General features: G+C 42.7%; 1 protein-coding gene and 1 non-coding gene across 6 annotated transcripts in view; one reads left to right on the top strand and one right to left on the bottom strand.

Annotated features, from left to right (window-relative positions):
* Positions 1-18548, top strand: part of ptpra (protein tyrosine phosphatase receptor type A) — a 290068-nt gene that overhangs the window by 90610 nt on the left and 180910 nt on the right. For all 5 annotated transcript variants that reach the window (XM_070866834.1, XM_070866832.1, XM_070866836.1 and 2 more), the window contains one exon: positions 11739-11813. In XM_070866834.1, the coding sequence (XP_070722935.1) occupies positions 11794-11813 (20 nt within the window). In that variant the 5' untranslated portion in view covers positions 11739-11793. Of the gene's footprint in view, positions 1-11738; positions 11814-18548 lie in introns of those variants that run through there.
* trnat-ugu (transfer RNA threonine (anticodon UGU)) lies at positions 7717-7789 on the bottom strand. The gene has a single exon. It is a non-coding gene; the product is annotated as a tRNA-Thr (tRNA).

The raw sequence follows: 18548 nt of genomic DNA on the forward strand, positions 1-18548 counted from the left end.
GGGCCTTGGTGAGGCCACACCTTGAATATTGTGAACAGTTTTGGTCTCCTATTCTGAGGAAGGACATTCTTGCTATTGAGGGAGTGCAGCGAAGGTTCACCAGACTGATTCCTGGGATGGCAGGACTGACATATGAAAGACTGGATCTCATAGAAACATACAAAATTCTGATGTGATTGGACAGGTTAGATGCAGGAAGAATGTTCCCGATGTTGGGGAAGTCCAGAACCAGTGGTCGTAGTCTAAGGATAAGAGGTAAGCCATTTAGGACCGAGGAGAAACTTCTTCCCTCAGAGAATTGTGAACCTGTGGAATTCTCTACTACAGAAAGTTGTTGAGGCCAGTTCGTTAGATATATTCAAATGGGAGTTAGATGTGGCCCTTACGGCTAAAGGGATATGGAGAGAAAGCAGGAATGGGGTACTGAAGTTGTATGATCAGCCATGATATTGAATGGTGGTGCAGGCTCGAAGGGCCGTTTGGCCTACTCCTGCACCTATTTTCTAGTTTTAATTAAATTAGATCATCCCTCAACCATCTAAACTCAAGGAAACACAAACCAAGCTTATGCAACTTGTCCTCCTAATGTAACTCTCAACTGTGGTGTCATTCTAATTTATCTTTGCTATAGCCCCGGCAATCTTTCCGTATATCTTTCCGGTGGTGTGGTGTGCCTAAAGCTGAACACAACACTCCAGATGAGGTCGAACCAAGGCTCTGTACGACTGGAGCAATATTACCTCACTTTTGTATTCCAACCCCTTTTGAGATAAAGGCTAACGGATGTCCTCTGGTAGCCGATATCGACAACATCCATTGACAGCCCACCATGCCAGTGACCACCTCAAAAAATTCAACAAGATTCATCAAACATGACCTACATTTTACACGTCCATGCTGATTTTCTTTAATTAGCTCATATTTGTCCAAGTGCCCAGTGCATAATAGATTCCAGTAACTTCCCTACAACTGATAAACTGAAGGGTGTTTTTTTACACCTCATTCCCTGCTCCTCACATTTGGTTTAATTCCCGACCCCACTAAACATTCACAGTATTCTTTTCTGTGCAGCTTGTCCTTGTTGCTGTATTCAGAATTAATGCTGCTCTTTGAATTCTGTGACAGTGTGCTTAAGTGGCATAGAGAAGAATCTGTCTTCCGAAGAACCGTAGGAGACCTGGTAAACTCAATTAAGAGAAGCCAGAGCTAAATAATATTTGGAACAGTGTTTCTAAGTTGAGGATCTTGTGTTTTAGCCAGTAAATCTATAAATTTAAGTTTACGCTTAAAATATTAACATTTTTCACTTTGAATAAATTGTGTATTTATATATTTTCTATAAATATGTCCATAAAAGGAAATTATATGGTTAGTAAAATTTAGTCAGTGCTAACCAAATTGTTGATGCTTGCTTTACCTAGTATTAAAAATTGTTTAATTGCAAAAGCTGGAGCAATATTGAAGTGCCAAATATTGGCTGTGGAAATGCTTGTATACTTAGAATAAGTATAGGAAAAAAACATTGGAAAATCTAGCTATTACTACTGCAGTTACATAGGGGACGTTTTGAGCCACTCCTTCTGGAAAATCTTAACAGACTGGTTGTAAATGTTGTGGTTGGCAGACCTGAATGTCATCCTCCATGTCTCCTGTTTATTTTTCAAATGACACAGAAGGTACAAATAAGAGTCTTCAGAACTATCAGCATGAAGATTAAATTCTGTGAACGCAACTACAGCACAATTTATATAAACCGCAAGTAGATTTAACTAACAGTTTTTTAGTTGGACCTGACTTAGTGGCAGATGGTATAATTACTTTGACTCAATGGCACAATTTGCTGTGTTATAAATTCCACTCCTATTTTCTATTCTCTGCTTATTAACTTTTATGGAGTAGATTTTATTAGAATTCTTTCAGGGACATGTAATCTCACCATTATGTATTGAAGAGGAGATTCATTTTAAAAATCACATCACCTGTCAATATTTTTGATTGACTTTGCTCATTGTGTGCTACTTATCTGTGAATGTGTATCTAATTCTCTAGCACAAGCAGGCCATCACTTGAAATAATTTCATAAGCAGAATTACTGGACACCAGACAAATCCACAGAACATAAACCCTGATTGGAGGAATCCGTATTATTGAATTACAGAAGAAATGCTGACCTTTTGTGTATCTATAAATTGGCTGCATTTGTACGCATTATACACATGCATAGTTTTGGAGCATGCTAAATATTTTGGCTGATGGGTGCTTGCACGTGCCATTATGGCTATATATATATATATATATATACATATATAATAAGTAATAATTTATAGGGCAACTATTCACTTTTACTATGCAGAGGCATGATTTATCTTTCTCTGTTTTAACGACTAAGTGTTAGCCTTGGATCAATCAGCACTCTTGCCGTTGAGGGTCATCTGTTCAAACCCCACTCTAGAGATTTCAGCACATATACTAGGCTGACTCATCAGTGCAGTACTGAGGCAGTGCTGCACTGTCGGAGGTGCTGTCTTTCAGATGAGAGGTTGAGCAGAGGGTCTGCTCTCAGGTGGGTGCAAAAGATCCTATGACAATATTGAAGAGTAAAGGAGTTCAGCCAGTTTTTTAGCATTTATCTCAACCAAAACTATTAAAATGGATCATTGGTCATTTAGCTCTGCTGTTTGTGGGAACTTGCTGTGTGCAAATAGGCTGCTGCATTTACCTACACTTTAAAAGTATGAAATTAGTCGTAAAGCACTTTTGGATTTCCTGAGCTTGTGAAACCTGTTATACTATTATAATGTTCCTCAGAATTTTCTTTCTACAATCTAAATATGTTGCCTCACACACTTTTCCTCTTCCCTAATCCCACTGTTGGAAAACAGATTTTGTCCCTCTGTGTGAGCATGTGTGCGTCCACGTTGCTCGGGGATCACATACTGCCAGCAAATTGGGATTGAATCAACATTTAATGATCTGATTACTTGAGAGGTGCAAATGTGCTATAAAAAATTCACCCGCCATCTATTACATCAGAATGGGTACAGTTTATACAGTCTCAACTTGGCCTTCAAAATCCGACCGTGATCAGCCGCAACACCGGCAGTAGCGGGCATACCAGCAGCACCAACAAGAGCGTGAACCTTCTCCTCAACAACCTGATGCTGCACAGGGCAGAGGGCATCAGCACCCAACCACATTGCTGCCAAGGACACTAAATCATTTCATCTAACTATCTGAATCTTTTACTATTACATAGGATTACACAGGATATACGGCACAGAAACAAGCCATTTAGCCCAACCAGTCCATGCCAGCGTTTATGCTCCACTTGAGCCTCCTTCCGTCTTTCCTCATCTAAATCTATCCGCATAACCCCCTATTCCCTTCTCCCTCATATGCTTGTCTAGCTTCACATTAAATGCATCAATACTATTCGCTTCAACCATTCCCTTTGGTAGCAAGATCCACATTCTCACCACTCTCTGAATTCCCTATTGTATTTCTTGGTGTCGATCTTATATTGATGGCCTCTAGTTATGCTCTTCCCCACAAGTGGAAACATTGGGGTCAAGTTAGGCGCAGCCCCGCGAGCCACGCCTGATTTCCGCGCTCAAAACCGCGCCGAAAACATACCTCTGTATTCTCCACTCCCTCAGGTCGATCCAGGCCCTTGGCGCGACGCAGCACAAGCTGTGGGGGGGCGGAGCCAGGTCCTTGCGTTGAAAACAGTGCCGGGACCTCTGCACATGCGCGCTACAGTAGGCGCGCATGTGCAGTAGCTCCAGGCGCCTGAAACTGTGTGGGAGGGGCCCAAAGCACGCCGCTCCTAGCCCTGGCCGAATGAGCTCACCGAGGCGGCGAAGATCAGGCTGCACCTCCCTCCTCCAGCTCCTGCTCTGGCTGTGGGCTCCAGCTTCCTCCCCTGTTCAGCTCCAGCTCCCTCTGGCTCTCTCATTACTCCCCCCCCCCCCAGCTCCTGCTCCGCTGCCCGCTTCTCTTTCCCGCCCCCCCCCCCCCGCAACTCCTGATCTGCCCGCTCATCCTGCCCAGCTCCTGCTCTGTTGATTCTGGGGATGAGGCGGTTGACTTATGAGGAAAGATTGAGTAGGTTGGGCCTCTACTCATTGGAATTCAGAAGAATGAGAGATGATCTTATCGAAACATATAAGATTATGAGGGGGCTTGACATGGTCGATGCAGAGAGGATGTTTCCACTGATGGGGGACACTAGAACTAAAGGGCATGATCTTAGAATAAAGGGCCGCCCATTTACAACTGAGATGAGAAATTTCTTCTGAGGGTTGTAAATCTATGGAATTTTCTGCCTCAGAGCTGTGGAAGCTGGGACATTGAATAAATTTAAGACAGAAATAGACCGTTTCTTAAACAATAAGGGTTTATGGGGAGCAGACGGGGAAGTGAAGCTGAATCCATGATCAGATCAGCCATGATCTTATTGAATGGCGGAGCAGGCTCGAGGGGCTGTATGGCCTACTCCTGTTCCTATTTCTTATGTTCTTATAATTAAACAGAAGTCAAAACTTGTTACTTCCTCTTTCTAGGAGATAGGAAAAAGTAATGAGACAAGATCTTTACTATCCCTTCATATAGTAAAATACCTTAATTTGCATTAGCTGGTGTGAATGATGCATCACTTTACAGCCAATAATAAGTACAGGTTGAACTTCTCATATCCGGAACCCTCAGGACCTGGCCTATTCTGGATTAGGAATTTTTCTGGACGAGGGGTGGGAACATTAAATTGGATGGTACAGGTACTGAGCAAGGTGATATTGGGGCTGGCTGGCTTGGGGTTGGGGGAGCGGTGGATCGCGGGGTGAGGCCAGCGATTGCGGGAGTCGGCAGCGAGGAAGGACCTCAATTTGTTCATGTTGGAGTTCTGCGCATGCGCCACCCGGTGGCTAGGAATGGTTCCGGACGAGGGGTAGCTCTGGAGAAGAGAGTTCTGGATAAGAGAGGCAAACGTTTAAAGATCACATGGATGAACTTCAACAATTGTACATCCCTGTCTGGAGTAAAAATAAAACTAGGTAGGTGGCTCAACTGTGGCTAACAAGGGAAATTAAGGGTACTGTTAAATCCAAGGAAGGGGCATATTAATTGGCCAGAAAAAGCAGCAAACCTGAGGACTGGGAGAATTTTATAATTCAGCAGAGGAGGACAAGGGATTTAATTAGGAGGGGGAAAATAAAGTAGGAGAGGAAGCTTGCTAGGAACATAAAAACTGACTGCAAAAGCTTCTATAGATATGTGAAAAGAAAAAGATTAGTGAAGACAAACGTTGGGTCCCTTGCAGTCAGATTCAGGTTCTGTCTTCACGAAGGAAGACACAGATAACCACCTGGAAATACTAGGGGACCGAGGGTCTAGTGAGAAGGAAGAACTGAAGGAAACCCTTATTGAGCGGGAAATTGTGTTGGGGAAATTGATGGGATTGAAGGCTGATAAATCCCTGGGGCCTGATCGTTTGCATCCCAGAGTACGTAAGGAAGTGGCCCTAGAAATAGTCGATGCCTTGGTGATCATTTTCCAACAGTCTATCGACTCTGGAACAGTTCCTATGGACTGGAGGGTAGCTAATGTAACACCACTTTTTAAAATAAGAGGGAGAGAGAAAACAGTAGTGGGGAAAATGTTGGAATCAATGATTAAAGATGAAATAGTAGCGCATTTGGAAAGCAGTGACAGGATCAGCATGGATTTATGAAAGGGAAATCCTGCTTGACAAATCTTCTAGAAATTTTTTGAGGATGTAACTAGTAGAGTGGACAAGGGAGAACCAGTGAATGTGGTGTATTTGGACTTTCAAAAGGCTTTTGACAAGGTCCCACACAAGAGATTGGTGTAAAAAATTAAAGCACATGGTATTGAGGGTAATGTACTGATGTGGATAGAGAACTGGTTGGCAGACAGGAAGCAGAGAGTCGGAATAAACGGGTCCTTTTCAGAATGGCAGGCAGTGACTAGTGGGGTGCCGCAGGGCTCAGTGTTGGGACCCCAGCTATTTACAATATATATTAATGATTTGGATGAAGGAATTGAGTGTAATATCTCCAAGTTTGCAGATGACACTAAACTGGGTGGCGGTGTGAACTGTGAGGAGATCGCTAAGAGGTTGCAGGATGACTTGGACAGGTTAGGTGAGTGGGCAAACGCATGGCAGATGCAGTATAATGTGGATAAATGTGAGGTTATCCACTTTGGTGGCAAAAACACGAAGGCAGAATATTATCTGAATGGCGGCAGATTAAGAAAAGGGGAGGTGCAACAGGATATGGGTGTCATGGTACATCAGTCATTGAAAGTTGGCATGCAGGTACAGCAGGCGGTGAAGAAGGCCACTGGTATGTTGGCCTTCATAGCTAGGGGATTTGAGTATAGGAGCAGAGAGGTCTTACTGCAGTTGTACAGGGCCTTTGTGAGGCCTCACCTGGAATATTGTGTTCAGTTTTGGTCTCCAAATCTGAGGAAGGACGTTCTTGCTATTGAGAGAGTGCAGCGAAGTTTTGTTTATCAGACTGAATCCCGGGATGGCAGGACTGACATATGAGGAGAGACTGGATCGACTGGGCTTGTATTCATTGGAGTTTAGAAGGATGAGAGGGGATCTCCTAGAAACATATAAAATTCTGATGGGATTGAACAGGTTAGATGCAGGAAGAATGTCCCTGATGTTGGGGAAGTCCAGAACCAGGGGACATAGTCTAAGGATAAGGGGTAAGCCATTTAGGACTGAAATGAGGTGAAACTTCTTCACTCAGAGTTGTTAACCTGTGGAATTCCCTGCCCCAGAGAGTTGTTGATGCCAGTTCATTGGATATATTCAAGAGGGAGTTAGATATGGTCCTTACGGCTAAAGGGATCAAGGGGTACTGAGGTGAATGATCAGCCATGATCTTATTGAATGGTGGTGCAGGCTCGAAGGGCCGAATGGCCTACTCCTGCACCTATTTTCTATGTTTCAACATAGAAGTGTACCGATGGATGTGGTGTATTTAGATTTCCAAAAAGCATTCGATAAGGTGCCACACAAAAGGTTACTGCAGAAGATAGAGGTACGCGGAGTCAGAGGAAATGTATTAGCATGGATAGAGAATTGGCTGGCGAACAGAAAGCAGAGAGTCGGGATAAATAGGTCCTTTTCGGGTTGGAAATCGGTGGTTAGTGGTGTGCCACAGGGATCGGTGCTGGGGACCACAACTGTTTACAATATACATAGATGACCTGGAAGAGGGGACAGAGTGTCGTGTAACAAAATTTGCAGATGACACTAAGATTAGTGGGAAAGCGGGTTGTGTAGAGGACACAGAGGCTGCAAAGAGATTTGGATAGGTTAAGCGAATGGGCGAAGGTCTGGCAGATGGAATACAATGTTGGAAAGTGTGAGGTCATTCACCTTGGGGGAAAAAAAACAGGAAAAGGGAATATTATTTGAATGGGGAGAAATTACAACATGCTGCGATGCAGAGGGACCTGGGGGTCCTTGTGCATGAAACTCTTGAGTTTATCTGTAAAATAAAAAACATTAAACCGTGCCACCCGCCCTGGATGACACAGCAGACATTTACAAGGCCCTTTTTTTTCCTTTTTTGTGTTTTTTTTTGTTTTTTTTGGGGTTTTTTTTGGGTGCTAAAATCACATTTTTCCAAGTGCCCCCTATAAAAGGGGAGGGGAAATATTAAGTTCATTTTGAGTAGGTCCCAGTGAGATTTGAACTGACGACCTTTGGTTTACAAGACCAGTGCTCTAACCCCTGAGCTATGGAGCCAACTCAAAAAGTTAGTTTGCAGGTGCAGCAGGTAATCAGGAAGGCGAATGGAATGTTGGCCTTCATTGCGAGAGGGATGGAGTACAAAAGCAGGGAGGTCCTGCTGCAACTGTATAGGGTATTGGTAAGGCCGTACCTGGAGTACTGCGTGCAGTTTTGGTCACCTTACTTAAGGAAGGATATACTGGCTTTGGAGGGGGTACAGAGACTATTCACTAGGCTAATTCCGGAGATGAGGGGGTTACCTTATGATGATAGATTGAGTAGACTGGGTCTTTACTTGTTGGAGTTCAGAAGGATGATGGGTGATCTTATAGAAACATTTAAAATCATGAAAGGGATAGACAAGATAGAGGCAGAGAGGTTGTTTCCACTGGTAGAGGAGGCTAGAACTAGGGGGCACAGCCTCAAAATACAGGGGAGCCAATTTAAAACCAAGTTGATGAGGAATTTTTTCTCCCAGAGGGTTGTGAATCTGTGGAATTCTCTGCCCAAGGAAGCAGTTGAGGCTAGCTCATTGAATGTATTCAAGTCACAGATAGATAGATTTTTAATCAATAAGGGAATTAAAGGTGATGAGGAGAGGGGCGGGTAAGTGGAGCTGAGTCCACGGCCAGATCAGCCATGATCTTATTGAATGGTGGAGCAGGCTCGAGGGGCTAGATGGCCTACTCCTGTTCCTAATTCTTATGTTCTTATTAACGTGTACTTACAAAATATGTTCATTACTGTTATGTAGGGAAACCTAGCTGATTGGTACACAGCAAGGTACCCCACAGAACATAATAGAAATGACCTGTTAGTCTGTTTTTTGAGGTATTAATTAAGGGGTTAATATTCTCCAACATGTCAGGAGATCTCCTCTGCCCTTCTGTGCTATGGAATCCATTACATCCATCTGAACAGACCGACTTGGTTTAATGTCTTTTCTGAAAGACCTGACAATAAAGCACTTCCTCAGTACCACACTCAAATGTCAATATAGATAACGGCCCAAAATTTGTGGTCAGAGGCTTCCCGCGGACGGATGCCTCCGACCGCAAAAATTTCTACGAAAGTACCTGTTCCCGAAGTTTCGGAGACTTCTGGTCCTGGGCCTCTGTGCAAAGTCCTGCATAGAGGCCCACGTATCCCAGCAGCGTATGGGCTTTGTACTGGGATCAAGTGGGCCGGCCCAACCATCAGAGTAGGGGTATTCCCTTTCACAATCACCGTAAGTATGAATGGGAATACCCCCCAAAACACACAAGCACTTAAGATAAAACAATTTAAAAAAATCACATTTAAAGTTAATCAAAATGGAATTTAATAAATTATTTAAAACAAAAATGTAATTTTTTGAAAAATAAATTTACAAATATAAATATTTTAAAGGGTTTAAAAATAAACTTGCCTTATTTAATAGAATTTTAAATGTTTAAATTGTTGAAGACAATTATTATTCTGTTCTTTAAAAGTCTTGCACTGACAAAAGCAGGCATAAGACCTGTATTTATCACTCGTAAGAATTTGAGAGACGTTCGCTGGGTAGGAGTTGGGAATGCCTAAACCCGTGGCGAGCGTGAATTCGGGGCCATTGTGCTCAAGTCTTGCAGTGGCACGTGAACCGACAGGCTTTTGGCTCAGGCAAGAGTGGTATCACAGAGGCAAGCTGCCATGAATGTAGTGCAGGTTTGTATATCATTTAAAATGAGCTAAATATTCAATCTTTGAGATACTGAGCATTAGAAGTCTTTTTTGTAAGGTTAAATGTTCTAAAGCGAAATTGCTGTCGGAAGGCAAACGTTTGCTAATTGAGATGGTGCGGCAGAAATGTTTTGTACTGTAATGGTGCATTCATGTGACACAGTTCGCGTCCGTGAGTGGTTTTGGTTTTTCATTGACGCTAAACTTATGGAATGTGAAAGCTAGAAATTATTCCAAAGCAGAACAAGACCTGATCTTTGCAGGCTGTGTTTATCCCATAATTGCAATGTTGGTACGATGAATGTGCTTCATACCCGTGCTACAGTTGCAGTGTGAATGCACCCTAAATTCTACATAGCCCTTTTGGGAATTTAATATATTTCTACAAGAAGTAAAAAATAAATACCCCCATTCATTTGGAGTTGATTTTTTTTTAAAAAACTACTGGGTCAAGAATCCTATCTTTTTGACACATTCTGTTTGTACATAGGTTTGTCAACCTGATCTTAACTGTCATAGTCATTACGGCACAGAAAGAGGCCATTCGGCTCATCGAGTCCATGTCGGCTTCTGTAAAGCAATTCAGTGAGCCGCATTCCTCCGCGCTATCCCTGTAGCCCTGCAAGTTTATTTCCCTCAAGTGCCTATCTAATTTCCTTTTGAAATCATTGATAGTCTCCGCTTCCACCACCCTCGTCGGCAGCGCATTCCAGGTCATCACCACTCGCTGCGTAAAAAAGTTCTTCCTCACATTTCCCCCCCCGCCCCCCCCCCTTGTATCTCTAAAACCTAAAACCTTAAATCTGTCCCCTCGTCCTTGTACCATCAGCTAATGGGAACAGCCTTTCTCTGTCTACCTTATCCAAACCCGTCATAATCTTGAAATATTGTATTCTGATCAACTTGTACTGTTCTGTGGGTTACTGCAAATTCAGTTAATGCTGCTTCAGATGAAAACCCAGTCTTGCTCCTTGGTTTAAGGCTTTGGTGTGTAATTAGTTTGGCCACCATTTTATTGTCGGGCAAGATTTATATGTCGGCTCAAATTGGCAATAAACCTGAAATCAGAGGCCATACATACTAATGGTGTGAAAAGTAAAAATGTCACTTTTGGACAGTATAGGGATGCTCTGTTGAGTTGGGTCTCAGAAAAAGAAACTTAACTGTGTTCCTGTCCTGTGCCATACCTGATCTGGGAGTACTTGCGGCTTATGTCGACCCAAATGTGGAAGTTGTAGTTCACCTACACTGACATTCCTTATCTTCAACAGAAAACTCAGAATACAGTATGCTAACTGATGCTGCTTTGTAGCAGATAGTTAATAATAACAGGAGCTAAGCAGTTTAAATTATATTTATGTTCATTATATTATCTTTTGCCTTCACTGTGTTTCTGATCTACTCCCAAAAAACTTCCAATATTAAGGTGACAGGACGTTGATAAGGCTGTTAAAATCATATTTGGTTTTATAAATAGATGCATAGAGTACAAAAGCAAGGAAGTTATGCTAAACCTTTATAAATCACTGTTTAGGCCTCAGCTGGAGTATTGTGTCCAATTCTGGGCACCACACTTTAGGAAGGATGTCGAGGCCTTGGAGAGAGGGTGCAGACGAGATTTACTATATTAAAAAAAACAACAGGGATGAGGGACTTCAGTTATGTGGAGAGGCCAGAGAAACTGGAATTGTTCTCCCAGCAGAGAAGGTTAAGGGAGGACTTAATAGAGGTGTTCAAAAATGATTGGTTTTGATGAGAGTAGATAGGGAGATGCTGTTTCCACTGTCAGGAGGGTTTCCCCTAATTTTTTTTGGTGCATGGCCCTTTTAATCGGCTGCGTGACCCATTCAAAGTTTTGTGCATGTGAGAAATTTCACATTTAAAAAGCCAACCCTAGACTGTGGAGGATTGGCAGACTGTTGAGTGGCCGTGCAGCTGAGAGGAAACATTGGTCATAACTAGAGGACACTGATTTAAGAAAATTTGCAAAAGAACCGGGGGGAGATGAGAATAGTTTTACGCAGCGAGTTAAGGTCTGGAATGCATTGGAAGAAGTAACGATTCTATGATTGTAAAATGAGTTACATTTTGTTATCCAAAATATATATAAAAATGTCCTACTTTCTGCCAAGTCCATTTTTTCTGTGAAGCTCTGGGACATTTTTCTGTTATAGATGCTATTTTAATCATGCTACAGTTTATAGTACTAGGTGTCATTGGAACGTTTAACGTGGTTATAAACCCTAATGTATTTTTTTTACAGGTCGCATCGCCAATATCTTTTATGGATCCCAAATGAAGTAACCCTTTAAAGGTTGATGCATTTGCAGAGATTAAGGTAGGAAACCTATTTAAAGAGAGTGGAAAATATAGGCAATCAGGTGTCTTAATATGATGTATATGTAATGAGGAACTGGATGGCATGTGGGGGAGAATATTATTTTATTATTGGGACTTGGGTTCAAATCTAGTTCAGATAGTAAGGATTAAAACTTCTGTTTTTCCAGTACATCAAAAATTTGAAGTTTAAGCAGTGCGTAAAAAAAAAAATTTTTGTGATCTGAATACTTAAAGTCGAGGTGGGCGGAGGTGTCAAAATCCAGATAAGGCTGATTTCATGCAGCACAGCCACGATTGTATGTTCCAAATGCTGCATTGCCATTCAGATTCAAAGCAGCAACGTGATCACAATCGGGAATTTAAAAGTTGTGAGTAAATCATTTGCAGCCAGTTTTAGCCGAGAACTGTCACAGACTCCGCCACTAGTAGTTAGTCCAACTGGAGAACTAATTTGAAGTTGTGATGAAGGAACTTTTGCTGTTCATTTTGGATGTAGAAACATAGGACATTTTACAGAAAAGAACAGGTCGGCTTGTCATAAGCTTGCCCATTCTGGTTTGATCATAAACCCACTATCTCATTCAATTATTTTTCTTTGGAAATGTGTCCAGTTGCCTCTTGAACTGATTTGTGTCATTGGCTTCAATAAAACTTCCCAATAAATTACTCTGCCCATTATCCTTTATGAAATAGTTCGTCTGAATTAATCCATTTCTCAGCATGAATGAGGATTTAGAAACCAGACAAAAGATTTGATTCTTCAATTTAAACTAAAGTTTATTAGATGTACATCACTCAGTAATTCAGTATTATATGTTGTGACGATGTAGATTCTTTTTCCTTTTCTGATATCGATGTCCTGTAGCCACATACTTAAGTAATTTATGGACAATGTCTAAAGTTATTGTGAGATGCTGTGCAGTTATGGCAACTCCACTGTCTGCCCCACCTGTGACAGAGGCTGTAATTCCCACATTGGACTGTACAGCCACCTAAGAACTCACTTTTAGAGTGAAAGCAAGACTTCCTCAATTTCGAGGGACTGCCTATGATGATGATGATAGCAATTCATTGATTCATATAATTCCAGATGCAGTTACTTGAAGAATCTTAGCTTCTTGCAAATTTAGTTTAAAAACTACATTTTTTTTAGCGATTTACGAAATGTATGTTGACCTCTAAGAACTTGCTGGGTAGAGTTAATTGAGCTTCAACTGTATATGTTATTTTCTGGGTTTAGATTGAGCAACTTTAGGTAGATTCCCTGATTTCAAAAATACAGACTGGACCATCTGAATTTAAATAACTGTTAAATTTTAAAGAGCTGCCATCAAAAATACATATTTGAACAAATCACACAATCATGCTTATGTTTTAATGGAGTTGCTTGCCTCTTATCTTAGCACTTCTCTTTCGACCAACCAATTAATTATCATAAAATATGACGAACTGAGACACTCTTCTATAAGTGAAACTGATTTTTAACCTCTTGTGTACTGAGACAAAATTTAAAAAGACAGTACTCTGGTAAATCTTAGATAAAATAGATGGAACTTGGAGACTTAAGCAATGCTCACTAATTTTTTTGGTCTATGCAGCCCCTTTAAAGATTAAAAAGAAAACATAATTCAGTGGGTAAGCATCAAATATGATGTACATTGACAAGGCATTGCCTTATCTGTGATGTTTGGATGCTTGACTGCTACAATAACAACTGCTCGCATACTTATAGTGGTCTTAATATGGAAAAACATCCCAAGAAGAATAGAGGTAAGGATATCAAGTATTTGTAAAGTTGTGTGTTGACTGAAGGTTTAGTCAAAGATGGGTTTTCCAGAGGCTTTTAAAGGCAGGGAGAGAAATAGAGGGAGAAGGGTTTAAGCAGGGAAAGGAGCCAAGATGAATGAAAGTTCTGTGACCAATGGTGGAATCTGTGGGGGGTGGGGTGCAGCGAGGAGGAGAAAGATGCACAGAGGCCAAAGTAACAGAGCTGGTGGGCATGGAAGGGGTGTGAGGCTAGCAAAAAAAGTTGCTTGGATAGAATGGGATGAGACCTTGGAGGGATTTGTAGATGAGAACCTAGATTTAAATTTGAAACATTCGGGAGCAGGGAGCTAGTCCTGTTTAGTGAGGATGGGGCAATAGTTCAGTAGGATTTAGTGCAGCACAGCATGCATGTGGTGGGCATATAGACTTTATGGAGGTTGGGAGGCTGGTGTGTAGGCTGTTGAAGAAATCAAATATTGGAGTGACGAAAGCACGGACAAGGTTTTCATCAGAAGTCAAAAGTGAGTTGGAGACTTGTCGGGTAGTTTTTTGAAATGGGCAATAAGTGGTTTTGATGATGGTTCGGATATGGGGTTTGAAACGCAGCTCAGATTCGAAAAGAATGATGAGGATTTCCACAGTTTTGTTCAGGTTGAGCAGGCAGCTATTGGAAGGGATTTAATGCATTATTAACCATAAATTGATACAATTCAAATACTCTTAAGTTTGCACTTGGATTAGTACAATTTTAGAGGGACAATTGTACAGCTGATAGAAAACACCAAGAAAAGTGGTCAGTGTTATTTAGTGTCTGGTATCTGGAAAAGCCACTAGTCGTTTCAAAAAACTACCAGGTACAGTTACCCTGGACTCCACACAAGGAGCCCAAGTTTCGAGCTGCACCTAGAACGGCGCAGCCCCGACCTGGATGCCCGTTTTTCGCGCCTAAAAAATACTTAGATTCTCTGGCTCCCTGCAGGTCGTCTGGAGCTGGGCGCGGCGCAGCATGAGCTGTGGGGGGCGGAGCCAGGTCCTTGCGCTGAAAACAGTGCCGGGACCTCTGCACAGGCATGCTACAGTGGGTGCGCATGTGCAGTAGCTCCAGGCGCCCAAAACTGTGGGAGTGGCCCAAGCACGCTGCCCCTAGCCCTGGCTGAATGGGCTCACTGGGGCGGCGTGGATCAGGCTGCACCTCCCACGCCCAGCTCCTGCTTCCTCCCTTCAGCTGGCTCTCTCAAACCCCCCCAGCCCCGGACCCGACTCGACCCCCCCCGACCCAGCTCCCTCTCCGGACCCGACCCGACCCTCTCCTCCCCGATCCCCCCCCCGGACCTGACTCACCCCTCCTCCCCCGGACCCGATCCGACCCGACCCTCGGCCACCTACTTTTAACTCCGATATTGGGGGCGGGCCCTGCCCGAAGTCTTGGGCCTGGCCGGGCCAGGCCCGTTCAGCCTCCCTCTCCTCTCCCCCTCCCTCACTCCTCTCCCCCTCCCTCACTCCTCTCCCGCTCCCTCACTCGTCTCCCGCTCCCCCTGCCTCTCTCCCGCTCCCCCTGCCTCTCTCCCGCTCCCCCTGCCTCTCTCCCGCTCCCCCTGCCTCTCTCCTCTCCGCCTGCCTCTCTCCTCTCCCCCTGCCTCTCTCCTCTCCCCCTGCCTCTCTCCTCTCCCCCTGCCTCTCTCCTCTCCCCCTGCCTCTCTCCTCTCCGCCTGCCTCTCTCCTCTCCCCCTGCCTCTCTCCTCTCCCCCTGCCTCTCTCCTCTCCCCCTGCCTCTCTCCTCTCCCCCTGCCTCTCTCCTCTCCCCCTGCCTCTCTCCTCTCCCCCTGCCTCTCTCCTCTCCCCCTCCCTCCCTGTCAGAAACATGGACACTGACAGACACACACTGGGGGGGATCCCGTCCCAGCACGCTGTTGGAGGGCTCCAGGTGCTGCAGTCGGTAAGTAGAAAATGTTTTGTTTTATTGATTTTTTAAATTTTTTAATTTTTCATTTTTTTTTTGATTGATTTATTGTTGTATTTATCATTTATTATTGATGATGGCTCTTTATTTGTAAAACTGAAGTGTTTAATGTTTGTAAACTTCCCTTTCTCCCCCCCGCCCCCCCCCCCCTTCCCTACGCCTGATTTGTAACCTGCACCTGATTTTCTAAGTGTAGGCAAGATTTTTCTGAGCGTACAAAAATCTACACTTACTCGATTCTAAGTTAGTTTGGAGTAAGTTTTCACTGCCTAAACTTTCAAAACGGGTGTAAGTGGCTGGACACGCCCCCTTTTGGAAAAAAAAATCTGTTCCAAACTGAAACTGTTCTAACTGACTAGAACTGGAGCAAACTAAATGCCGAGAATTGCAATTTCTAAGATACTCCATTCTAAACCAGTTGCTCCAAAAAAACAGGAGCAACTCAGGCTGAAACTTGGCCCCAAGGATAGACTGCAACCTGCTCTCACCCTTTTGACAGTGCTGTTCTAGGATGTGTGTTAATGATGCAGGGTGGCTAATAGATACTTAGGGGGAAGTGGAAGTGCTAGTCCTTTGTCTTTTCACTGTAAATGGCTCAGTTATGAATGGAACTTCAGATTGTAGGTAATGAATGACATACATTGTGTTGAAGCACGAATGTATTTTGCTGGACTCTCAATCTTTTCTGATATATGGAGAATTGAGAACGTTTAGAGTTCAGAAAAAGAGAACTGCAATATCTAGTAAAGGCTTAATACTGTACTTTTGGACCAGCACGTATAAAAGGTTATAATGGTTCACTGCATTTTTGTCTGTGTGTTTTATATATAACATATATTTATATTTTGTTGCTGTGAACCACCAATTCAAACTAACTGAAAGCATGCAGCACAAGATTGAACATGATCTGTCAGCTGACTTGTGAGACTGGTTAATAGGGAATGAAAATATGCAGTGAAAAATGCTAATTTGGTTCTGCAACTTCAAAAATATTCACCTTTGTCACTTGGTAATGTTGCTGAACAATTTTGATAAAATAAATCCTCGGAAGCTGGGGCATTTTCATTTTACTCATCTTTCACAATCCCGTTTGCACGTTATTTGGAAAATAAATTTCCAGTTTTGCTTTGTGCTGTGTTCTTTTGGTGCCTAAAAACTCCGCATATTTTCAAACTTTTTGTCATCACCTACATATTGGCATTTAATATGTAATGAGTCAGTCACTTGTGACGTTTTACTTGTCTTTGCTGCCCAGTGTAACTATTTTTAGTATGTTGTCTTGTGTATGTATTCCTTATTTGCACTGGAGTTGGTGTATACTGATGTATTTCCTGAAGATTCTCTGCTGTTTACCAGTCATTTTTGATTTAATTGTGAAGTGTTAGACCCCAGACTGTGGGGATTTCCAGGTCTTGTATCCTGTTTAAAGCTGAGAAGCCACAAGGGCATCCTATGCATGTTGTGCATCCGGCTGTGCTCCAGGGAGCCTGAATAACGTCTTTGCGAATTGCAGTTCCTACATCCATTGCAGTTGGAATCCATCTGCAGAGCCAAAATAATTTTAATTCAATAGGGCTATTTAATGAATAAAAGTGTTTTGATATGAGGACTGCAAATTGAATTATTTTTGGGTTGTAGAATTCCAATTCCTCTGCATTATCACTTACTTATTTATTTTTGTAAACATTTGCAGGGTTATATGGAAAGAGCAGAGGAATGGGATTAATTGGATAGCTCTTTCACAAGTATGATGGGCCGAATGGCCGCCTGTACTGTAACAATTTGGTTCTAAGTTATTTTCTGCTTTGTAATCTTGTTTCAACCTTAGCAGCTGAGCATATGGGTTCCTAGGCTTCTGGAAGTGCTGTTGAATAAATTGTCTGCTTGAATGTGCATGAGAATTGGGAGTGGTCAGCACTCCAGTTTCTCCCCCCTCATTTTCTTGTAATGGGAAGCACCTGCCGTCTATTGGTGTTAACCTCCAACGACAAAGCTGAGAACAGGCGATTTGTGGTTGGGCTGCATTTTGTTTATTTTACTTAACAGATTAAAAAAATTTGACGTGTGTAATAAAATAAACCCTTTCACGCCCTGCCATTTACAGTGCCATAAAACGTTTCAATGTTACGCCATTGCTTGCGGACCTTCAGGCCTATTCATTCCCTACTCCAGTCCCTGGCCTACTCAAGCTTCAGTGCTCTCCGCTTTACCACTCCAGGCCTTGGCGTATTCTGGATTGAATTATTTCGTATGAATTGGTAACTTGAAGAATTGTTGACAGATCTGCCTAGGCAGGAGAGTGGGGCAAAGACAAATGGAAGATTGAAGGGCTGGGAGGGAGGTAGTCAGATCAGGTGGCCAGGAAATGAATGGCCAGCCTAGAAAATTTTGTTCATTTGCCACTCAAAAGGGTGACTGGAACTGAGCCGGTTGTCTTGGAAAGCATGAAAACCTCAAGACAACATATGTGTAGCCCTATGTCTATGAAATTCAGGCAGAAGCAGATGATGAGACTCAAAATGTGCAGGACTACTGGAAAAGAAGACATTTAGTAAGGCATTGCCCTATAGGTAGATATGACTTGCATCAGCTAATAATATTGCCAGAGGAATAGTGCTGTTATGTGATTCCCACAGACCAATCAAATTGCTGGAAAAGTAATGAGAAGCTTGGGTTGTCTTCCTTAGAGTAGAGAAGGTTAAGGGGAAATGTTATAAAGGTGTTCAGAATCATGAAGGGTTTTGAGGTGAAACTGTTTCCATTGGCCGAAGGATAGGTAACCAGAGGACACAGATTTAAGGTCATTAGTAAAAGAGGCGAGATGAGATTTTTTTTTAACGTAGTGAGTTGGTATGATCTGTAATGCACTGCCTGAAAGGGTGGTGGAAGCAGATTTAATAACTTTCAAAAGTAAATTAGATAAAGAAGTTGGACCTCTCTGGTCGAGAAACATCCGTGGTTTGGCATTAGTTAGGCCTGAGGGACAGGAGGGTTTATACAAAACAG

This window comes from Pristiophorus japonicus, chromosome 2 (assembly GCF_044704955.1).
Source record: "Pristiophorus japonicus isolate sPriJap1 chromosome 2, sPriJap1.hap1, whole genome shotgun sequence".
In the NCBI taxonomy this organism is placed as follows: domain Eukaryota; kingdom Metazoa; phylum Chordata; class Chondrichthyes; family Pristiophoridae; genus Pristiophorus; species Pristiophorus japonicus.